Source organism: Periplaneta americana, chromosome 8, assembly GCF_040183065.1.
Source record: "Periplaneta americana isolate PAMFEO1 chromosome 8, P.americana_PAMFEO1_priV1, whole genome shotgun sequence".
Lineage (NCBI taxonomy): Eukaryota > Metazoa > Arthropoda > Insecta > Blattodea > Blattidae > Periplaneta > Periplaneta americana.
Window position 1 is genome coordinate 60827529 of NC_091124.1, and position 26588 is coordinate 60854116.

At 37.7% G+C, this 26588-nt stretch overlaps 1 protein-coding gene across 1 annotated transcript in view; it reads left to right on the plus strand.

Moving 5' to 3' along the window:
- Positions 1-26588, plus strand: part of LOC138704736 (uncharacterized) — a 317647-nt gene that overhangs the window by 281896 nt on the left and 9163 nt on the right. Inside the window, exon 5 of the mRNA XM_069832904.1 lies at positions 25268-25604. Within this exon, the coding sequence (XP_069689005.1) occupies positions 25268-25604 (337 nt within the window). The remainder of the gene's footprint in view (positions 1-25267; positions 25605-26588) is intronic.

The window sequence follows — 26588 nt, forward strand, 5'->3', positions numbered from 1 at the left end:
CATATTCTATAGTAACCGTCATTTTAAAAGGCAATCCAATTTAGATTGCTTCTGCGCATACGTAGTCAGAAAATCACAGGATTTAATAAGATTAAGATCGAAGTACTTGGAGCAAAAATAGAGATATAGTACATATTCTACAGTAACCGTCATGTTAAAAGGCGATCCAATTTAGAGAGCTTCTGCGCATACGTAGTCAGGAAGTAAGAGGATTTAATAAGATTAAGATCGAAGTACTTGGAGCAAAAATGGAGATGGATATAGTACATATTCTGTAGCAACCGTCATTTTAAAAGGCGATCCAGTTTAGTGTGCTTCTGCGCATATGTAGTCAGGAAGTAACAGGATTTCATAAGATTAAGATCGAAGTACTTGGAGCAAAAATGGAGATGGATATAGGTTAGTACATATTCTACAGTAAGCGTCATGTTAAAAGGCGATCCAAATTAGAATGCTTCTGCGCATATGTAGTCAGAAAGTAATAGGATTTAATAAGATTAAGAACGAAGTACTTGGGGCAAAAATGGAGATGAATATAACTTCTATAATAACCGTCACGTCAGAAATAGGTCCGATTGTGTTTTGCGGATACATAGTCAGGAAATAACAGGATTTAATAAGATTAAAGTCCACCGCTGTGGAGTAACGGTTAGCACGTCTGACCGTGAAACGAGCAGACCCGGGTTCAAATCATGGTTGGGACAAGTTAGCTGTTTGAGGTTTTTCCGGGATTTTCCCTCAACCCATTAAGAGCATTGGGTAACTTTCGACGTTGGACCCTGGACTCATCTTTCTAGCATTATCGCCTGAATGTCACTCAGATGCTGAATAACCGTAGTTAGTGATAAAAAAATAAAAATAAGATTAAGAACAAATGCTTGGAGAAAAAAATTGATTTGAATATAGTAGATTTAGTTTGTTTCTGTGCATAGTCACGTGATTTCGTAAACCGTGCAGCGTTATTCAGTTCCCTGACGCAGAAGAGGTTCGGGGCTTGAAACTCAGTACTGGCTTCCTTCTAGTGCGAAATAAATAGTATGTGAATTCTGTTTTGTAGATTTAAGGCAGGCAGAATGTTTATCCTTATAGAGGCCTGTAGCCTACATTAACAGTCGCACACATTAAATAAGTTTTGCAGTTGGAAACATTACTAAATAAATTACTAGACTACTACTACTACTACTACTACTACTACTACTACTACTACTACTACTACTACTACTACTACTACTACTAATAATAATAATAATAATAATAATAATAATAATAATACCACTACTACTACTACGGGCGGCCGGGTAGCTCAGTTGGTAGAGCAGCTGGTTACGGACTGGAAGGTCCGGGGTTCGATCCCAGGTGGTGACAGGATTTTTTCTCGTTGCCAAACTTTCAGAACGGCCCCGAGGTTCACTCACAATAAAATTGAGTACCGCGTCTTTCCCGGGGGTAAAAGGCGGTCAGTGCGTGGTGCCGACCACACCACCTCATTCTAGTTCCGAGGTCATGGAAAGCATGGGGCTCTACCTCCATGCCCCCCAAATGCCTTCATGGCATGTTACGGGGATACCTTTACCTTTTACTACTACTACTACTACTACTACTACTACTACTACTACTACTACTACTACTACTACTAGGTGTATTTAGATCTATTCTTTCAACAGCAAAGTACGATGCAAGTTTAATTAAGCTTTCCCGTTTCAAGGTCACAACTTGCCCTTGTGAAAATAAATATAAATCTAGGTGAGATTCGAACACAAGAACGTGGCTTCCACACAGAAAAATTATACAAATCACAGTCTGCATAAAGTTTTATGTTGTGATGTAATACGCCGCCATGCAATCGAGACTTCTGGATTGAGGTCATGTTGACACAAAACCTACAACAAAACAATATTTGGACGAGTAACGAGTTACATGAAATCGTATACTTGGAAATTATCCCCTCGCACTTTGTTCGTAAGCTAGTTAGTCAATCTATTCAGCACTCTCTAGAGTGGCCCAGGGGTATTCGCGCACAATTCACGGAACGCAGTAATAGAGTTCTCGGTTTCACGTCCAGCGTAGTTCTGCATTTGCCTCTCGGACAAAATCGAACATGAAACTTGAAAACATAACAAAAAGTACGATAAAACAAATTATGTCCTGTTCAAATAAATAAATGGAACAAAAATATTGCACATCAAGCTGTCAATATTGTGAACATTTGTTTTACTTGTTTATTTTCTTCTGCGGCCAATAACAACAGTGCTTCTACAAACTGCCAAAACAGCGTTACATTCTACAGTAGGGTACGTCATGCTTTTTGCACATAATTTATTGTTCAATGAAATGTTTCTAACAGAAGTTATGAAGTATGGCACTATCACTACTTTCAATAAACATAAAAATAAGCAGACTAGTGCTTAGATCAGAGGTACAATGGCTTCAATCCCGGCAGAGAGCGATGATATTTCAGGTGAAAATAATTCTAAATGCCGCTCCTTTCAGATAGAGAAAAGTCGTAGGCTCCATATGACAACAGTTTATCTAGGAGCGGGTTATTCGCGTTGAGATTTAACCGAGACGACAAATAATTAGTGTCACGCAGACGACACATGTTTTCTCATTATAGTACGTTTTTCGCGTTCTTTAACAGTCCAGTTCCTGAAAGCATATCTTCCTAAAAGTAGTTATTTTAACACTAGGCAAGCGTGTTAAGAACTGCCTATTTTAACACTAGTGTGAAAAGTATTTTAACACTAACTTTCAACTGTTTGCGCCGACTTTCAATTGCTTCCCACCAGATGCCACACGTAGGCAATCGTAACTAGAGTGCCTCATAGAAGCATTCTAATCGCAACCGATCAATAAAGCGGTTCAAATATTGACAGGCCTACTTTCAAAAATGACTATTTTTGTTTAATTATAATTATATGAAACAATTAAGAATTAAATGTAATTATAAACACTAAAAGGCACTCGGGTTTAAACCGGAGACATTATGATCTGTAGTCGAATGCTCCGCTTGCTATTTATGTGATAAAAATTCAGTATTACAATAAGAGGAAACACACTATTACTCGACCAAGGCGAGTGGAGCCGCGGACGTAATGTGAACTATCGCGATGCGAAATTACGAACGCAGGAGCAGTAGCGCCACGGCTCCGGGCTGCAGGACTCCACTGGCCTTGGTTGAGTAATACCGAAAAAATCGGAGGAACTGTCTATACCAGCATGAACGAATGGCTATATAAAAAAATAGCGTACGACACACATATTAAAAGTGATTTTATCTTGTTTGGAGGATTGATCCATTCGGTTTGTAAACATCCTTACGTGCAAAATAAAATCTTTTTTAACACGTGTATCGTAAGTAACTATTTCTCAACGATTACTCGAAAGATATACATAAATGAAATAATTTAATGTGTACCCAAACTAGGCAACTGATTGCCACAGGTACCCCTAGCAGAAGACTTCGACCTAGGATACCTCACCACTAAAGATGTATGCTGCAGTAGTAGACGAAACGTCTGGGAATATCTACACCAGTAGATGACGGCATTTTAGCCCGGAAGCTCCGTTTCAATTAGAACATTTGTCTATTATAAAATATATACAATAAATATGGAATATACAGTGTTACTATAAAGTATCTTTCCGATTACAAACTTGAATAACTATCGTTAGGAGACACTTAGAAACATGATATTGGTATCAATGGAAAGAGAAACTCAAATATTTTTTGTTATCTATTCGGTTAAATCACATGTGCTACTCTTAAATCAGCAAAAATTAGAAAACATAAAATTGGTATCAACACAAACAGAAACTCCAAACATTTTTTTTTAATTTTTTTCACTGGAAAACATGAAACAGAAAGAGAAACATTTGGTTCACAACCGTAAGTAAGTCACATGTACTCAATGTGAGCTCCTTGTGTCACAGGACACACATTAAGTCTGTAGTAAATTTCCTGCCATACACGTTGTAGCATTGGACCATCCACCAGTGCAAAGGCCTTTGTGATGCGAACACCAAGATCCTCAATGGTAGGTGGTAATGGTGGCTGATACACTTGTTGTTTTATAAAACCCCACAGAAAAAATCACAAGGAGTGAGGTCGGGGGAACGTGGAGGCCAATGCAAACATTCTAAATCTTCACGGCCAGCACGTCCAATCCATCTCCTTGGATTTCTGTGGAATTCGTGTCAAACTCTCTCTCACACGCTCCACATTTGCCTCACTTACTGATGGACGACCGGTTGATTTCCGCTTACAGATGCATCCCCTCGTTTTGAAGTCAGTGTACCACTTACGGATACTGGGCCCACTGGGTGGATCAACACCAAATTTTCTTCTAAAATTGCGTTTTACAGTAACAACAGACTGGAATATGTGAAAATCTAGCACACAAAATGTCCTCCTGTCTTCGTTTGCAGCCATTTTTCTGTTATATCGTCTCCTAGCAACGAAATTAATAAATATGCGACAGGTTCACCAACATAACAAAACATATTTCAGTTTCTCTTTCCATTGATACCAATATCATGTTTCTAAGTGTCTCCTAACGATAGTTATTCAAGTTTGTAATCGGAAAGATCATTTATAGTAACACTGTAGAATAATACACCTTCCTTCAAGGAATTTTAATCTGATTCTCACCTCATTATACTATATCAGGATTTCAATCCATAAGTTTTTGTCAAGTTGTTTCCATTAGATTCTAAGTACAATACCATTAAGAAATGCTTCCTTAGCCCATTTACCGATATGACAATAGTAGACGCTATTTAATTAACGAATTTTCAACCAATAAAGAACTATTGACACACGTTAAGATTATAAGCGGATAAGGCATAATGACAGAAGACTGTGAATGGAAATCTGCCCCTTAGTAATTTTTACTATCTCAGATCACAGATACAAAGCTGCATCGAAATTCAGTCCAGTCTCCCCTGGTGAAAAGCCATCTGCTTGAGCTACAGATGGGCGATTTCGATATGATTTTTTCTACTTATTTCCTTATTTGTCTATGTCATTCGTATCGGGTAAAAGGCCCGCTCCATATGTCAGGACTCCGTAAAACTTATCACTTTACGTACAAGATATAAAAAGAACAGCCGCCATCTCCAAGGCCTGTCAACGACTGTCGTCACCTAACGAGTTGTATAAAACATGCTGGACAGGACACATCATTTGCGTAGTAAAAGATGTCCTCCAAAGAACGACGACATTCTGTTTTTCTTTATTTCCTCTCTTGCCGTTTGGGCTTGAGAAAACAAGAACATAAAATCCCATCCTTTAATCTTAAAAGGGTTCAAGAGATGTCAACCCCTTGAAGCGAAAATTAAACAGGAGGGAGACAGAAAAGAGTGAACAAAAGTGTGCAAAATGAAAGGAAAATGCCGTTTCCTCTCGCAAAACTTCCGCCAGTCTTGGAATTACACTTTCCACTCGAACTGATAAAAACTGTCGGAGAATCAAAAGAACTGTCACGTCCTTTCTAAGCCGAGTTTCGACACTCGCTTCTACTTCATACATGTAAATAAAGCAGACGTCGCGAAACTCCGTCTCCGAGTCTGCATCAAATCACACACATATGCATAAACTGTTAGCTGACGACTCAAGTGGAACTAAACATCTTCACAAGAAAAAAAGGGACGACAATTCTGAATCACCCTGTCAGTGACCCATGTTCAAAGAGTAGTGATGCAGTAATCAGAAATCCAGCTTTGTTTACTCGTCTACAGCATCAAATAAATTATAGAGAAGCCGAATTCTAAGAACTACTTACAGTATATGCTACCTTTCTTTAAAGTACTGATCAGAACAAAATCTATCATTGTATTTTTACTTTCTGTATAGCATTACGTGGAAAAAGGATTGTAATCACAAGAAACCTTGTTACATATCATCATCCACTTTAAAGATTGAACCTCTTGACCCGTTCTGTCCTCACTCGGGAGAGGAATTCCCTGGTCACGTGGTCAACAAAATACAAAGCCAACGTTTAAAGTAGCAAGACAAGATATTCCCAGTCATACATATGGGAGAATCTAGTCGCGTCTTCTAGACTGTACAGTAGTGGCAAAAAAAAAACCGGACCGACCCCTGTAGCTGATTTCAGAGCCTTGTTCACTCCAGAGCACGATAGACTAGTAACTAAGACTTTCGTGGTTCGAATCCTGCCTGGGAAGGAAACTTTTTTTTGTTCCTTATTCAAATTTATTCCCAATACTTTTCGATTGCTGGTAAAATTCATGTCCTGGGAATAATAAGTTAATTAAGTAGTAAAATATCGCTGCAATCGAAAAGTATTGGGAATAAATTTGAATAAGGAACAAAAAAAAATTGTCGACCTGATTGGCGAGTTGGTATAGCGCTGGCCTTCTATGCCCAAGGTTGAGGGTTCGATCCCGGGCCACGTCGATGTATTTAAGTGTGCTTAAATGCGACAGGCTCATGTCAGTAGATTTACTGGCATGTAAATGAATTCCTGCGGGACAAAATTCCGGCACATCCGGCGACGCTGATATAACCTCTGCAGTTGCGAGCGTCGTTAAATAAAACATGACATTTTAACAAAAAAAAGTTTCCTTCCCAGGCAGGATTCGAACCACGAAAGTCTTAGTTACCAGTCTATCGTGCTCTGGAGTGAAAAAGGCTTTGAAATCAGACACAAGGGTCGGTACGGTTTTTTTTTGCCACTATTGTACATTTAATACAAAAACTGTGCCATTTAAATGGTACATATCGGTACTTTCAATACATTTAATACATGACTAATAAAATTATTTTAAGCAATATTGGGTCAAATGCGCTGTGGGCATCAGCTTCCTTTTCTCCGTGAATTCACAAGTCATCTACTGCTTTCAATTCAAATAAATTAATTTATACGTTTCATGTATTTTCTAACTATTCAGTTTCTTAATTGTGCAGCGAAAGATATTCTTTAGGCCTATATATATCATTTTCTTAAAGTATTGTAATCACAAGAAACCTTGTTACATATCATCATCCACTTTAAAGATTGGATCTCTTGACCCGTTATTTTCTTAAAGTATTATTCAAAAGACACGAAATCATATACTATTATTAATCGGAAATATGTTTGTGTTCTTGAATGCATACAAAGGGCATTTTTATACAGAGTAGACATAATATAACTGTATAGATTTTAACAGCTTATGCCTGTTGCTCATGGTCAATTTTTTCGTTAATGTATTGTACAATAAATATGATGAAAGTTTTGATAAATATTTTATGAAATCGGTTTCTTGATCACGGTCAAATTATTCATCTAATTTCACTTTAAAATACTATTTCCATCTATGCAGTGAATTTGCCACTAAAGTCTCACTGGTACCATCCAGAGTCAGCCATGTTTATGTTTGAACTTTACGATCTGCACACCAGATAGCGCTGCTTCCACACACCCGCTTCGCTGATTAGTTGGTTTCAACCAATATTTGACGAAAATAGGACCTTTTGTGTTCAAAGTTTAACCAAACTCGGTTTTACTAAAATTTGATCGTGAGCAACAGGAATTTGACACAAATTCAATTGAATTCTTGAATAATTTGACCGTGAGCAACAGACATTATTCCTTGGATATAGTACAACAAAAAAATTCTCATACTATATTAGTCCCAAAAATACTTTCGTAAAAAAAAATCATTCTCCCCCAAATGTTAACACTATGAGTATATTACTCGATAGTTCTAGCCGGACAACTTTGAATTTTATTGTTATTATTAGAAAAACTCATGAGGAATTATTTATTCCTTTGCTGTTTTTAAATAAAATGAATGGTTTTCTTGTAAATGAAATAAAACGATTAACACGCAGGAAGTCTGACAACCCTACTGTAATGATTAAGGAGCAGAATGATGTTATTCAGACTTGAGTTCGTGTGTGTAACCGTAGGCGAGCCGGCGACGCGCTGTTGCCAAACTACGTACTTTCAGCCAAATTTTCTAATTAACCATAAACATAATAGGTTTTTATTTATTTTAATGTATTCTATTGCACTCTTCAATCTGCACAGTTATATATCAATTCCCTCCTTGTAATTCCAAAATTGTTACAGCATCATTGAAGTTTGTACTAATGTTATCCCTGAGATGGGTGTTCTAAGCTGAGAAAATATCTAGGACTGTGCATTGCCGAAAATGAATAGCATGTTGAACACATTTTGGAAAGAATGTCTTATGTTATTAACATTTCATATAATATTTTCCACTTGAAATTTCAAAATTATATCCAATTTTATGGAAAGTTTAATGTGCAATATTTTCCATAGGAATTGAAACATCTTAAAACCGATTTTGTCATTGGTCTGTCACAAAATTTTACATAATTCATAGTGATCACACGATCCCTTTTCCATTTGAAACTTCAAAGTTACAATTAACATGTGTAATTAATTGGTGTTATAATAAATGGAGACATCTATATTCACCTAATATAAGTATCACACATATACAGACGTGTGCAAATTATTAGACTCAAAGGATAATATATATGATTCAAGTAACATTTATTCTACAAAACTCATTTATTACACACTGTTTGCAACAATAAATATTTAGTATGAAACCCTTTGTTCTTTATCATCAATTTTATGCGGTTTGGCATGCTGTTCATGAGATTTTCACATTGTTTCTTGATGTCTTCATCCCTGTGCCATATTTGAATAAGTGCTTCTATGAGATCCACCTTGGTGGTAATCGTCTTTTTTAGTTGTCTCTTTACGACAGACCAAAGATTTTCAATTGGATTTGCGTCTGGGCTGTTACCTGACCAGGGAAGGACGTCTACATTATTTTCAACCGGAAAATTAATTGCTGATCTGGCTTTGTGACAGGGTGCTTCATCCTGCATGAAGACACATTCGCCATCAGGGAACCAGTCCCTCATTTGTGGAAAAATTTGAGTTTCTAGGACTTTTTTGTACTGATCCTACAGATTATTTTGTGGCCAGAATTCATGATAATTATGAAAATGTAAAAAATGTGGCGCTGAGTCTAATAATTTGCATACGTCTGTAATAAGGTGGTTCCATACTTTGTTTCTGGCTTTAGAACGGCAGAGAAATCGAAGCAGTTGGTGAACATCAATTCCAAAACACTTTTCCCCGCCAAATATTTTTTCACATGATCTAATCGAAACCGAAATCAATTGTAACAAAATGACAGCCGAGTCTCTACTCTCAAAGAAAACACACAAATCAGATGCATATGTGCCCAGTACTTTCACCCAGGTGACATAAGAGACGTAAGGAAACATTCCTACACAACAAAAAATCATATTTGATGCTACAGTTAGTCACGCAAATAAGGTTTAGTCTTCTTGGAACACCTTAAGACGTCGGTTCATTCACATGTGAGAAGCCTGGTAACATGCAACTGCAGTACGAGATTCCTTTTCTTTCAACAAATTCAATTACTTTTTTATTTATACAGATTCTGCGAACAATCTATGATTCAAATAAAATAAACGCAGCGGAGCAAATCTAATCCAAAAATATTCCTGCTACGTTCGTATACATTGCAAGCAGCATCCTATACTAACCACATAATTAGCCTTCCATCTCATTTCGTTTGCCTGGCTTGACCACAAAAAGAAACCAACGTGATCAAAATATCTTGAATGACGAAGGAGAACATTGACATTGCAGGATAGAAACATCAGCTGTACACCACAGCACCAAAAGGAACTTCCATAATGCTTCTCCCCATGTATTATATTCTATCAGGGCTCTTTTTACCCCTTCTTATGTCTCTACCGTTACTAGATATACGATTTCACTAACTGTACGAACACATAATAGGAGTCGCGTGAATCGCTTCAGCATCATGCCAATTCCCATAATGGCACATCAAATAAGGACAAATAAACGTGATTTACGCGGGATTACAACCCGCCATTGTATTATAAACATGGATACCGTGTAACTTATACGTCAGGCAGATGTATAAGGTGAGGGCAGAGATATCTATCGTAAAAATATATTATTTTAAGAAACCCAAAATTCTGTAAAACATGTGATATTAACTGGTATGTTATATATGTATGTATAGGAATATCACTATACTTAACTTACTTACAATTTTTCTCATGATGATAGTAATAGTTGGCCGATAAGCAGGAATAATTATAAGTATGTATATTACATTAGAGCCGTCTGTTTGCTTATCCGAGGGCTGTACTTTGATAAGCAAACAGACGGCTCTAATGTAATATACATACTTATAATTACTTACAACTTACAAATGGCTTTTAAGGAACCCACAGGTTCATTGCCGCCCTCAGTGCGCCATCGGTCCCTATCCTGTGCAAGATTAATTCAGTCTCTATCATCATGTCCCTCCTCCCTCAAATCCATTTTAATATTATCCTCCCATCTACGTCTCGGCCTCCCTAAAGGTCTGTGGTCGTGCCAGAGAGTCAGTCCCATTCCGAGGCTTAGTGTAAGGATTCGTAACAAGCTGTTTTTACGGTGATGGGTTGTTAACCCTTCGCCCAACCCCCAAGCTGGAGGACCACCCTTTATCGGCTGTCCACGACTGCCTATTCAATACATTCGCAGCTACCCTCCATATCTGGAGGCCGTCTCCTCTATCCGCAACCTGAGGACGCGTCATGCCGTGGTTTTTTTTTTATTTTATTGGGTTAGTTTACGACGCTGTATCAACATCTAGGTTATTTAGCGTCTGAAGGATATGAAGATGATAATGCCGGTGAAATGAGTCCGGAGTCCAACACCGAAAGTTACCCAGCATTTGCTCATATTGGGTTGAGGGAAAACCCCGGAAAAAACCTCAACCAGGTAACTTGCCCCGACCGGGATTCGAACCCGGGCCACCTGGTTTCGCGGCCAGACGCGCTGACCATTACTCCACAGGTGTGGACATGTCGTGGTGATAGGGACCCACAATACATGGTCACTATACTTAACACAAAAAAATAATAATCCTATGTAAATTAAAACATTCTATATAAATTGCACGACTTACAACAACGGAAGAAAAATCTACTTCACGTATTAGGGTTGCAATCAAGAAGCCGGCCACAGCACATTTTCAAAAGTGTGACTCCTTACAAACAGACTTACTGTTTATCCCACAGGAAGTACCAACCAATTTGAAGCAGCATATTTCAGGGATCTGATCTACTCGTACTTCGATCGGCATGAATAAAAAACATTAGTAGTAGTAGTAGTAGTAGTAGTAGTAGTAGTAGTAGTAGTAGTAGTAGTAGTAGTAGTAGTAGTAGTAGTAGTAGTAACAATAGCAGCAGTAGCAACAACAGAATCATTAGCTTTGACCACAGTCTAATATATATAGTCACGAAGTTTGAATTTTGAGGGTGCTAGGAACACTAGACTGTGTAGGTACTATTTCACATTGTCTGTAATGAGGCGATAGTAGCGATCCTAGTGGTTAGCAACTATCTATGGATGCATATTTATTACGTATTTAGCTTCGTGACTGTATATACTAGACTGTGCTTTGACTAAAATGCAAGAAAGAGACGATTTATCATAAGCTGCGATCATTTAAGCCTCTAGGAAAATAATTTTATTTTTCCCTTCCTTATTGTGTAGCCTCGAAAAAGGAACTGCAAGTTTTCACAATTGGGAAAAAATTGTCTCCGACCGGATTCGAATCTTCCTCCTTTTGAATATTAATTACTATGTATTTATATAACTTTAATCTTAATAATTTTAATATACTACAAAATTTCAAATTACATTATAATTAAAATAAAAAATAATACAGTTTTAAATAAAATACAAACTAAAAAAACAACTGATGCTTTCTTTATGTTGGCAAATGAGAAATTAATTACATACAATGTACAATTATCAGTCGTGGTGTAACAGCAGATACGTCGAGGTTTTTAACTCTGTGCGTGGAAGTGACGAACATGGGTTCAAATCCCAATGTCAACATGATAGCCTGTATTGTCTATGGCGGACGCCATATTACTGGCAAAAATTATGGCCGAACAGTGTGTGTTAGAAAAAACTCACACAGGGTCATTGTATTCTATGAGGACGGCAAGACCTCATATATGAATATGTCAAACGTTAACAGTATTCATAAACTGTTGTCGAAAATGGCCAGAAAGTGATTTAAATATGCACGCCTGCATACGTGATTGTATGTCTTAAAAATGCAGTTAGTAGACTACTGATGATATGATGATATGAATGCCGGCACTGTAGATCGTATCCCGGCATAGCTCAGTTGGAAAGAACGCCCAGCGCGCAGGGCTGAGAGGTCAACCGGGTTCGATTCCCGGTGCCGGAACGAATTTTTCTCAATTTAATAGATATAATGTGTAATGTTCACGAGCACGTACCGACGTCTAGATGGCGAGACCCGTTGGTAAACGGGTTTGGTCTTTCGATCTGGCCACTTTTAGGAATATACTTAGACCTATCTCTGTGGTAGTCTATTTAAAAGGTGAAAATTCACTCACAGACTTCTCTTATCTCACTCCTTCCTTTCGAGGACTGTACTATGTAGTAACGTATCGATTAAAGAGCTTACAAGCAAACATTCTCATGGGGGCAGATAAAAAAGTTATTTTTTTCTTCCAACATGTGAACAATGTCAAAACACGTGCTTATACAAATTTTGGCCACTCGAACGCAATTACCAGGGCTGCAAAAAATAAGTTTTCCTGAGACTGTTTACAGAAAAAAAAAACACAATTTCGCGGAAAGATTTATTGAAACAGATACAGCAAATGTTGAGATATTTTCAACATATTCCCCACCGGAATTGAGACATATGTCATACCGCGGGATCAACTTTCATAGCCCTGTGTCCTGCCGTCTGTGATTGGAACCAATGTGTGACAGCCGTCTGCACCTCTCTGTTGATCCCATGGTATGACAAATGTCGTAATTTCAGTAGAGAAAATGTTGAAAAATAACTCAAAAGTTGTTGCATCTGTCCCAATATTTTTTTCAATGAAACTGTATTTTCTTTTTTTTTTTCAGGGAAACATTTTTTACGGCCCTCATAGTTGCGTTCGAGTGGCCAAAATTTGCACAAGCACTTGTTTTGACATTATTAACATAGTGGAAGAAAAAATAACTTTTTTATCTGCCCCCATCAGAATGTTTGCTTGTTAGCGCAAAAGGGCTTACAATTGTTTCGGAGAAATATCACGCAGTTAAACTTACGAACACAGTACATTTTCCTCCTACGCTCGCAAGTTGTTTTCACAAGTATCGCCTTATACCTACTTGAGACAAGTAATGCAAGCAGTCATTACCAAGATATACTGAAATACGTGTTCATGGGATTAAAAAGTAGTGATTTTCAATTAATAGGCATACTACTTGGAAATCTGGTTTCGATAAAAGCTATTTAGCGTAATGCTGGGTTTTTCAGGATCTAATTAGGAGATAAGTAGGGTATACTGCTGTCTGCTATGCTATGATGCGTATATAATATCGTGTTGAAGAGATGAAATATTCAACTCGTGAGCAAATGGCAGAACTCAATGAAGGTAAACAAGCTAACTAATGGAAAGAAATCAGGAATGTAGACTATTGCCCCGGCACACAATGCATTTCATTGCATACATAGTTCCGCGAATACCGTATTAATTGCCATATACATCACGTTCATTATGTATAACTCAACAAAACAAGCGCATAGCAAAAGCGGAACCTATACTGTATATACGAAGCTTTATGCGCGGTGTATAATATTGTAGCTAAAGGTTCTATATTGCCTTGTATTTTCAGTTTATTTATTTAGTAGTTACCCCTCTGTGTCCCAAGTAACAGCGAATGCAAAAATCTAGTGAGCAGAGTTACATTTCAGACGAGGAAATGGTACTTCGTATCCCAATAATTGTTAGTCCTTTGTGATAATGTAGCTACCAAGCTAGTGGTTCGATCAGAGGTTGGCCGGTTCAAACCCCGTCCAGACGATGAATTTTAAAGAGCGATAAAATCCTTATAGCCATGTGCAACAACGTCGGTTAGAGTAACCACCAGTTAAAATTTCCTCCTAACGCATAGTTACCTATTTTTATGGTGCATGGACCTCGGTAATGATTTAAACAGGAGGTTAACCACGATAATCTCTAAACGGCCACATTCGAGCGGTTAAAGGAGATGGCCAGTAATCAATAGTAAAATAAAATGACACACACCACATTCACAGCTGATAATTTCGAAGACAAATTATTGTATTTCGATTTACTTGCATAGAGATGATTTTGCGCATGTAGTTGTGTCAGTGGAAAGAAAGAATTCTTAAGATGAATCAGTGATAGAACATTTCAGGAGAGATTTCGTTTATTGAAATCTATCGTGACATTTTTGCTGCAACAGATGGATCATTTGAAATATCCCACACAGAGAAACATTCTATTTCTCCTATGAACCAGCTGCTAACATTACAATTCTATGTAACTGATATTTTCAATATTTTAACAGGAAACACTGCTCAATGAAAAGAACAACTGCAGTATGAATCATTCACGATGTAAGCAATGTAACAAGCGCTTCGCTCAAGGTATACAAGAATCTCTTTTCCTGTGTCGCAGGCTGCGAAGAGAGGTTATGAATGAATTCTATAATATTGCACAGTGTCTTGGTATAATTGGAAACCTTGATGGTACACGTACTGGTATTAATCTTCTGGTGGTCTGTACTTTAACCTTTTGCTTTACGGATATTTTTTTTTTTATATTACACATATAGGCTTATATCCCAGATCACATAAAGATTGCTCATTCCTATGTTAAAATCGGTTGTACTTTGAAGAGAACAACCGCCAGGATCGCCACCCGTCCGCCATAAACGAACACGAGAAGGCAGTACAGTCGCTAATGCAATTCAAATGGAAATTATGACGTGACTCCTTAAGTGACAACTAGATGGCAGCACAGTACACCTGACAAAAGTTGTTACCGTCAAAGCCTATAAGGCAGAGCAATCTGGGTATATATGATCTAGGCTTATAATATCTGGTAACTGCGTTACGTCTATCAATACTAAAGACTCGCGTTAGGCTATAATCATTATAACAGCATCAAAAGACAAGGGAAAAAAATGCAACACGAAAATATATGAGCCGTTCAGAGCAGAAGTGGTGTACGTCAAATATGGGTAATGAGGGTTAAAGTAAACATTCTGTAAAATACAGCGCAAAGTAGCAATTCATATTGAATTTATTGAAACTATTAGTAGTCAATGGATAGCAAGAAGTACATATTAATTGCTACTTTGCGGTTTTTTTTTTTTTTCACAGAATTTTTACTTTAAACTTCATTACTCAATTTTGACTTACACCACTTCTGCTCTGAACGGCTCATATGATACGTTCACTTCGATGTAGAATGAAATAAGTACAGTCGTTTTCAGATATCGACTATCATCTTAATAGAGATATGTATGCTTTTCTTTTGGCACGCTGCAGAATTCCTAGTGAAATGAGGTGCCAGCTAACCAAGTGCAAGTAACCGGTGATTATAAATGGAGCACCGAAATTACATTTTAACCAAGCTTACTTTTTAACAGTGGGTTCGTAATCCATGGTTACTAAATTTTAACCGAGGGTGCATTTTTGCGTGACCATACTTTTTTGTTTAATTTTAATCAAATTTCGTGCAGACAGTTAAAGTCATATTTGTATTAATTTTTTTTTTCTGAATACCTACGTGGTAACCCAGTTATATATAAGCTTTTTTGTTTAAAACCCATTGGTGTTTCAATACTTTTTACACTTGCTGTAACACATGTGCACGCAGCTTAAAGTTGGATATAAAGAACCCCCAACCTACAAGCTTTGCAAATACTGTACCTGACCTCATGCTCTGGAGACGGTGAAGCAGTCCCGGATCGTGTGTACGCACAGGAACGGGAGCAGATAATTAAACTTTGCGAAACGAAACCGCAACAAGTGAGGGAGAGCCACAGTTCAACAACTGTAGCAAGGCCGCGCTGTGGTCAAATACGTTCGACGACTGTTGATTTACGCAGACCTAGCGTCAACATGCTGCTGATTCGGTGGTTTACAACAGCAAATCTGTTCATGAGCAAGATTTCTCGTTATGACGTCGATATGAACGCTAAAATCCATAATATTACGCATATGATAGCATTACCAGATATTTTGGATATAATTCGGGACACGCGAAAGAATTTTTGTTTCATTATGCAATTGATTATAATATGCACTTATCATCACCACTGAATATCGATTTCATTTCGTACAATATGCGACACTGAAATGTTATTTAATTGCGTAGGTACAGTATGTGCACAAAATGTGTACCATCACGTGCCACACATTGTTCATAACATTTCTGAAGATTATTGAACATGTTGATGAACAAAGGTAGCTGTAAGGACACAAAAATGAAGTTATCTTTTTTTTTAGTAGGTTATTTTACGACGCTTTATCAACATCTTAGGTTATTTAGCGTCTGACTGAGAAGAAGGTGATAATGCCAGTGAAATGAGTCCGGGGTCCAGCACCGAAAGTTACCCAGCATTTGATCATATTGGGTTGAGGGAAAACCTCGGAAAAAACCTCAGCTAGGTAACTTGTCCCGACCGTGAATCGAACCCGGGCCACCTGGTTTCGCGGCCAGACGCGCTAACCGTTACTTCACAGGTGTGGGCATGACGTTATGTTCTCGCGTAATTCGGGAGAACTAGCTAAGAAGAAACTGCCTACCGAAGAATGCACTGGAAGGAATGGTAAACGGAAGAAATGTTCCGAGCAGAAGAAGATATAAGATGATAGGCAATATTAAAATACACGGATCTTATGCGGAGACTAAGAGAAAGGCGGAAAATAGGAAAGATTGGAGAATGCTAAGTTTGCAGTGAAAGACCTGTCCTTGGGCAGAACATTGTGAATGAATGACAAAGGGACAATAGTTTTCCAAAAAATTGGAATATGTTTCAGTCCATGTCACTGATTTTGAAAACTTTTTAGAATCTCATTCTTGTTTTCGTCTTCCCCTTGTTTCCCTTGTCTTCTCCTTGTTCTTCTTGTCGTTTCCTTGTTTTCCCTATATCTCCATTGTTCTTCTTGTTCTTCTCATCTTTCTCTTTTGACGTAGATCTATGTCTTTGTTCTCACTAGGTATGGAGGGTAACATAGGAATTTACCTATCATACTTTTCACATAGTCGTCCTATTCTTGCTGTGTATGATTCCACTGAATAGAGTATATAATGCCGTGACTTGTCGCCCAATAAATGACAGTTGCATAAACAATATATTTTCATTTATCGCACCGCCCATACGTAGTTCTATGTAAATACAGAATGGAAGTGAAATGGCCTTGCAAATGTTCAGAGTAAATAGCTCATGTTGTATGTAACAAAAAAAAAAACTATAATATGATATTGGTGGAAGGTTCACAGTGTTTTTTTTTTTTTTCCAGAAAACAATTTTTTTCAAATGTTTTACAACTTCTTATTCGGTAACTATTGCGAGTTGGATCGTGATTTTTGTACATATCTATAGAAAAGGTAAAAAAGAATAATTTATCCCTCTGACGTATTTCAATAGCGTGGACGGATTTCGTGTAAATTTAATTTTAAAAACCTCTAACTTCAAGCCACTGCCCATGGCAGTAAGTGGCAACCTCTTGGCAGAGAGCAGCTCACCTACCGAGACACACTGAGTTCGTTGACCTCTTACATCTGTATCACGAGTAGAGTGTGTTAGGGGAGATGTTGCCAAACTGCTGAAACTTCAAACATAATTTTCTAATTAACAGTGCATTTAATCACAAAACGTAATATAGGTTTTCTATCCATTTACGTGTACCCTATCGTCCCTTTCAATATGCAAGATTATTTCACTTACAACCTGCATATGTAGCATTGTAAAGCTATGCATCTGTCGGTAGATGATCGGATAAACACTAAGCTCTACGAACAGTTCCGCGAAATAGTAAAGCTGTGCACCTGTCGGTAGATGATCGCATATACACTAAGTTCTACGAATAGTTGCGCAAAATAGTAAAGCTGTGCACCTGTCGGTAGATGATAGCATAAACACTAAGTTCTACGAACAGTTGCGCGAAATAGTAAAGCTGTGCACCTGTCGTTAGATGATCGCATAAACACTAAGTTCTACGAACAGTTGCGCGAAATAGTAAAGCTGTGCACCTGTCGGTAGATGATCGCATAAACACTAAGTTCTACGAACAGTTGCGCGAAATAGTAAAGCTGTGCACCTGTCGGTAGATGATCGCATAAACACTAAGTTCTACGAACAGTTGTGCAAAATAGTAAAGCTGTGCACCTGTCGGTAGATGATCGCATAAACACTAAGTTCTACGAACAGTTGCGCGAAATAGTAAAGCTGTGCACCTGTCGGTAGATGATCGCATAAACACTAAGTTCTACGAACAGTTGCGCGAAATAGTAAAGCTGTGCACCTGTCGGTAGATGATCGCATAAACACTAAGTTCTACGAACAGTTGCGCGAAATAGTAAAGCTGTGCACCTGTCGGTAGATGATCGCATAAACACTAAGTTCTACGAACAGTTGTGCAAAATAGTAAAGCTGTGCACCTGTCGGTAGATGATCGCATAAACACTAAGTTCTACGAACAGTTGCGCGAAATAGTAAAGCTGTGCACCTGTCGGTAGATGATCGCATAAACGCTAAGTTCTACGAACAGTTGCGCGAAATAGTAAAGCTGTGCACCTGCCGGTAGATGATCGCATAAACACTAAGTTCTACGAACAGTTGCGCAAAATAGTAAAGCTGTGCACCTGTCGGTAGATGATCGCATAAACACTAAGTTCTACGAACAGTTGCGCGAAATAGTAAAGCTGTGCACCTGTCGGTAGATGATCGCATAAACACTAAGTTCTACGAACAGTTGCGCAAAATAGTAAAGCTGTGCACCTGTCGGTAGATGATCACATAAACACTAAGTTCTACGAACAGTTGCGCGAAATAGTAAAGCTATGCACCTGTCGGTAGATGATCACATAAACACTAAGTTCTACGAACATTTGCGCGAAATAGTAAAGCTGTGCACCTGTCGGTAGATGATCGCATAAACATTAAGTTCTACGAACAGTTACGCGAAATAGTAAAGCTATGCATCTGTCGGTAGATGATCGCATAAACACTAACTTCTGCGAACAGTTACGCGAAATAGTAAAGCTATGCACCTGTCGACTGGTGATCGCACCCACACGTATTTCTAGTAAATATAGGCCTATGCAGCATAGTAAAGCCATATCACCTGCCGATTTTTCATCCTATTATACATTTCAGATCTGTGTGGCGCATTCCTACAGGTTCAATACCGTGACTGTGGTGGATAAAGGGCGTTTTGAGAGTGATGCTGTTCCTCCTTATAGCGCCGGTTTCAAAAACTTCTGTTATATCTATTTCGCTACCTCTCAATCCCAGTTCACAATCACCTGTGGCATTCTTTGGTGATGCTCATATGAGCACAGTCTATTTTCTTCGTGATTTTTTGCTACATACAGTAGCGGCAAAAAAAACTGGACCGACCCTTGTAGCTGACTTCAGAGTCACAGATTCAAATTTTGCTAGTCACAAAACACTTCCATCTTGTACAATTAATTGTAACAATGAAATTTACTGCATTTGTTCGATTCTTACCGTCTTTTGTTTTCTTCAGTCCCTCAAACTTACAGACGAAAAAACTCTGAGAGTTTTATTTTCATTTGCCATCAATATTACATTTCTACCTCTATTCGGCAAAGATAACTGCGTATTTTTACATTAAATAGCAGTACATACCTCTGGCTTCACTATACTTACTTACTTGCTGGCTTTTAAGGAACCCGGAGGTTCATTGCCGCCCTCATATAAGCCCGCCATTGGTCCCTATCCTGAGCAAGATTAATCCATTCTCTATCATCATATCCCACCTCCCTCAAATCCATTTTAATATTATCTTCCTATCTACGTCTCGGCCTCCCTAAAGGTCTTTTTCCCTCCGGCCTCCCAACTAACACTCTATATGCATTTCTGGATTCGCCCATACGTGCTACATGCCCTGCCCATCTCAAACGTCTGGATTTAATGTTCCTAATTATGTCAGGTGAAGAATACAATGCGTGCAGTTCTGTGTTGTGTAACTTTCTCCATTCTCCTGTAACTTCATCCCTCTTAGCCCCAAATATTTTCCTAAGAACCTTATTCTCAAACACCCTTAACCTATGTTCCTCTCTCAAAGTGAGAGTCCAAGTTTCACAACCATAAAGAACAAACGGTAATATAACTGTTTTATAAATTCTAACTTTCAGATTTTTTTACAGCAGACTGGATGATAAAAGCTTCTGAACCGAATAATATCAGGCATTTCCCATATTCATTCTGTGTTTAATTTCCTCCCGAGTATCATTTATATTTGTTACTGTTGCTCCAAGATATTTGAACTTCTCCACCTCTTCAAAAGATAAATTTCCAATTTTTATATTTCCATTTCGTACAATATTCTGGTCACGAGACATAATCATATACTTTGTCTTTTCGGGATTTACTTCCAAACCTATCTCTTTACTTCCAGTAAAATTCCCGTGTTTTCACTAATCGTTTGTGGAATTTCTCCTAACATATTCACGTCATCCGCATAGACAAGCAGCTGATCCATATTGAAATTACCACAGTTTGACACAATACACAGCACAGGATTCTTTTTTATCAGCTACAAGGGTCGGTCCGGTTTTTTGCCACTACTGTACATAATCTTATCTCAGTGTTGTGTTCATTATATCCACTGTGTCAACTGATTTTAAAATTATCAATTAAAGAATTTAAGTTATTTGCTTCTCTTGTTGGTAGTTTCAATCTCAGGCACGAAATTATTTTTAACTTTATTGAATATGACGTAAATAAAACACGGACGTTACTGAACGTACGAATTTGTCAAGTGAAACCATTAGACACTTAATATCTGGCAGAAAACAAGCTCGCGGCAGAAAAAACTTGAGAGCAGCGATCCGGTACGGCGAGAGATACGGATTCGCCAAGGCAGAAAATAGATTGGTAAACGTGACAACTGACAATCACGCTACAGAGAGAGCTACATGTGGGAATATTACCCAGACAACGACATCGCTCCCAACACGAAGCAGCCGTGTGAAATCAAACGCCTATGCGGTCTCCAACACGTTTCCAGTTTCTCACGGGGCGCGTGGAATCATACACAACAATGTAGGACCTATTGTACAGAGGCAATCAGTTCAAAGACTCCAAGCCCAGATATTCAATATTCATTTCATGTCTGATTCATTTATATCGCAGTAACATCACAGACATTGAAGCATCATGCTATTTACAATTTAACTCATCTCATATGACTCAAGCGGTAACGTTACTAGCATGAAATCAAGTGGGCCCCTGTTCGATTCCTGGCAAATAAGGGAGAATTTATATCTCTCCCATTTCGATCGGTGTGAGTTGCTAAGTCATGGTATAACCCTTATGGAATTGCATGGAGCAACTGTACTTCCATCTAGCGGTCGTCATCAAAATGCCTTTTCGACGGTGGAGGCTCTGGTGTGTTGCCACTTCATAACATGGGAATGACCAATCTGATATACACATAGTATGTGATCAGGGCTTGCAGTTGCTGCTACTGATACTGGAAGAAAATGACCTGAACAGCCCAATTCTTGAGCGTAGACGATGCATAACTTTATTAAGAAATTCTGGCCTGACAGTATACTTTCAGATTATATTAAAAGATAAAAAAAAACTATAGAATGTCATTTTAAAAAAATTCCCGATGACGTCTTATTCAAAACTTGCACTACAATACTTACTAACTTACTTACTTACTCACTGGCTTTTAATGAACCGGAGGTTCATATCCCACCTCCCTCAAATCCATTTTAATATTATCTTACCATCTACGTCTCGGCCTTCCCAAAGGTCTTTTTTCCCTCCGGCTTCCCAACTAACACTCTATATGCATTTCTGGATTCGCCAATACGTGCTACATGCCCTGTCCATCTCAACGTCTGGATTTAATGTTCCTAATTATGTCAGGTGAAGAATACAATGCGTATAGTTCTGTGTTGTGTAACTTTTCCATTCTCCTGTAACTTCATCCCTCTTAGCCCCAAATATTTTCGTAAGCACCTTATTTTCCAACACCCTTAACCTATATTCCTCTCTCAAAGTGAGTGTCCAAGTTTCACAACCATAAAGAACAACCGGTAATATAACTATTTTATAAGTTCTAACTTTCAGACTTTTTGACAACAGACTGAATGATAAAAGCTTCTCAACCGAATAATAACAGGCATTTCCCATATTTATTCTGTGTTTAATTTCCTCCCGAGTATAATTTATATTTGTTACTGTTGCTCCCAGGTGTTTGAATTTTTCCACCTCTTCAAAGGATAAATTTCCAATTTTTATATTTCCATTTCGTACAATATTCTCGTCACGAGACATTCATATATTTTGTCTTTTCGGGATTTACTTCCAAATCTATTTCTTTACTTGCTTTAAGTAAAATTTCCATATTTTCCCTAATCGTTTGTGGATTTTTTCCTAACATATTCACGCCATCCGCATAGACAAGCAGCTGATACTTGCACTACAATAGTCGCAAAAAAAATTTGTTTCCATAAAAATATTCCTTTCTAAATACAAAGTCTGAACTTTCAGTAAAAAAAACCCCTTCATTCAATTTTAATTGTATTTATGCGTTACTTTAGACATATGTAGCCTACGTTTTAAAGTACACAGTTTAATTATATTAATTTTATAATTTTAAATGTTACAGAAGCAAATTAATCAGAATAAATATACACAATATTATTATGACGTAGCTTGGAAACTGCATGAAAACCACAATAGGATATTCGTCTACCATGTAGAGCAAGTATTACAAGGTACAAATGGGAATTTAATTAACCATTTCGTTCAATTCCATAAGTAGATTATGTTACCTCTAGCATAAATCTGTCATGGGATGAAATATTGACTCTCTATAGGTGTGACTATGAAGTGTCGGTGTTAAAAACATTTTAAACACTTTTTATAGGTTTATTTACAGCCGCTTTAACAGAAAGCTTATACCGCGTCTGCCTGTTGGAATGGCACATTGTTTACACATTGGCTTCAATGCTGCCACCTACCGGCTGGTCAGCAGACGTGTACTTCCGACGTGTTGCCATCTAGCGGCATGTATCCGGCATTGCATTTCTATTTTAGTTTTATGATACCGTTTAATAAATACCAGGCTCCTTTGGACATTTGCTATTTACAATAAGCTTAAACACAGACGGTGATGCTTAAATTTGTACCATTTTCCTCAATAAAGAATTAGAATGATGAAGTAGGCTAGCTAATTTCTGTTAAGTAGTCAAATCATTGTTCAAGAACCCCTATTCACTTTTTGCCATCTAGTAGCCATATGTGAGTATTATGCAGACATGTTCACCGTGTACAACTATGGATTCAGGTCTTGCCCATCATCTGTATTGTAGTGTTAGTGGAAGTAGGAATCAATCAGTCATTTCCCTTTTAAATACTAGATTTATATACATACATTCACAAACAAACAAACACATATATATACATTACCGAGATAAAAGACTGTTTTCCTCCTTTCTAACTTCAAGAAGAGTTTTAAAGGTATATTCATATACATATTTACCTGTGTCATTTCTTTGTGGATTTAACATGAAGCAAACAGTTCATCTCCAACTTTTACAAAGGTTAAACAAGAGAACTATTCCGTATTCAACGACAGGAAGCAAACATTTCGCTGTGTGAAAAATATAAACATATGTTCACTACAATAAGAATCCCGAATAAAAGACGAGATAATTATGAATTCGGTAAGAGATTATATTTTCAACTAACATCTAACGTCAACAAGTGAATCGGAGATTGCAGAAACAGCACGTCATGAAAACTAAATTTTTCAGTAGACACAAAAAACGGTATTACTGGTGGTACACCACATCATTGGTTACAGTACTGGCTTCTTCAGACAGAAGCCTAACAGATGTGTCGTTTTATACCAAATTTATTGGAATCTAATGAACTATTAATGAAATAAATCAATATAGCCTATAGGTATTAGCTTGACATGTGCCGTTTCTGCAAGGAATCAAAATTGTAGTATAATAATTTCAGTTCAACTAAAGTTGATTTGTCAAATTAGGGATATAATATATACATAGGCCTACTGTGTACAATGCATAAGTTCAGCATATAAATGAACTTATTTTTCCACAATAGGCCCCTGATATTCGTGTGGTATGTAACGCATTAGTTTGCGTATATCGACAAGCTTCTCTCTTTGAATTGGCACGACTTCTTCGGAATATGCCAATGAAGAAGATAAATATGGTATTCTCCTTTGTATTTTACAAGCAAACATTCTCATGAGGGCAGATAAAAAAAATGATCTTTTTTTTCCATCATTTTAATAATGTCAAAAGAAGTCCTTACACAAATTTTGGCCACTCGAGCGCAATTACGAAGGCCATAAAAAATAAGTTTCCCTGGGGCCGTTTACAGAAAGAGAACAAAATTTCATGGAACGTTTTATTGGAACAGATATAGCAATTGTTGAGATATTTTTCAACGTATTCACCGCCAGATTTGAGACATTGTCATTCAGTGGGATCAATTTTTGTATCCTTGTGTCGTAGACGTCTGCCGTCTGGAATCGGAACCAATGTGTCGGCACATGTCTTTGACATGAGTTGTTTCTGTGCGCTTCCAGGATTTCACAGGTCTCCAAATGTTAGACGGCTATACTGACATAATATATGTGGTTTCTGCATGGAATGATAGTCCTATATCAACAGTCCATGAAACTCTAATAAACTCATTTCGCCACAAATAGTGACATGTGCTGTTTCTGCAATCCCTGATTCAAGTATAGTTGGGGAAAATATTGAAAGTATTTTTCATTTTATGTAAGGTTTTTATGAACATTTCTATATCATAATCTTTGTTTCCACGAAAAATGGATAGCTTTCTTAAATAGTCTACTCTATACGCATGTATAAACTAAGTATCGCCAAACTGATGGAAGGAATGTAAATTATTTGTTGAAGTTGATGAAATGATTCTTATTCTAATGAGGAGTTAAAAGATTAACATTTGCCAACATTCTTGAACCAAAATCTGACAAGAACTGGGGAAACCAGCCGAGAATAATCTACTCTCTTCTGATTCCACAGATGGTATTTTGAGGTTTATATCATATGGGTAACACCATGCTGAAATGCAAATGTTCTCTTCTGGTTACGCAGGTCTGCCAACTACAACAATGCGACCAAGGAATGCAATCTGTCGGACATGGACCGCCTGACGGTGGCAGGATCCGGGGCTTTCCGGGCAGAGCCTGACACGGAGTACCTGGAAAACAACTGCGTGGAGGAGCCCGTCAAACTGTGCGAGTTCAAGAAGCTGAGCGGCCGGATTCTGAAGACCGTGGACTCTGTATACCAGGACGTGGGTTCGGCCGATGAATGCCGTGAACTGTGTCTTAATTCTCCATTCCGCTGCCACTCCTACGACTTTGGTGACACCGGCGAGATGGTCTGCAGACTCAGCCATCACTCCAGAGCCACTCTTGCAGACATACAGGTGCGCAAATCCGCGAGCTACGCTACATTTACTTCAACTATGAAAACACAAACAGAAAAAAAAAAGATATGTTCTCTTCACTCTCAATCATTTCCTTTTTCTTCTTCTCCTCTGAGTCTCCATTTTGCTATTCAGAAATTTTACATCTTCTTGAAAAGTCATCCTCCTACTTATAACTATGTATTCAATTTGATCATATTCATTTGCAAACTCAACATTTATTTTGGAACAGCTATTAATAGTGACCCATAGTAATGTGTACTTAAAGCGTTTTATCACAAATATGGTGTGCTGGTGTACGGTAAAACACCAATTTTACTCCATTTGTATTGTATTGCTGATCCAGGGAAAACACTCGTCTTCAAGTCACTGCTTTATACAAGTACTACCGTGGCTCACTATAGATATAGCTTAGCTCAGTTGGTAGCATTGTTAGCTCATTTTCAAAGCATCGGGATGTAATGGATCCTCTTTTTATTGATAATGTATCTCTTGTTCTGTGTTGTCTTAAGAGTCGTCTTTACCATATAACCAGAATCCCGCTACATTTGCATGTCTAACTCTGATCCCAAAGCTTTAAAAATTTAAGAGCGGAACGGACCAATGGATGCAACTAAGTAGATGATGGTGATGACTGTTGACGAATATTTGTTTATTATTAAGTAAATCGACATATACAGTTATTTTCTTCGTTAGCATATTAAGCATATTTGCATGTAACCGTTACAAAATTTGTTGCTGTTGTTGGGAATTCTTATATCGGTTCTACTGATTATTCTGCTCTTTCAAAGTGTATGAAATAAACTGCAATAGTACTCAAATTAATATTTCGTATAAATAACTGGTAGCATAATTATATTTTCAACTATTACATACTGCAAAAGAACGCCTCGCATTTTCCACCTAGAAGTCTTCAAACCGTTCTCATTTTTTTTTAATAATCTTCCAAACCTTCGCGTCATATTTATTCAGAACCATATGCCA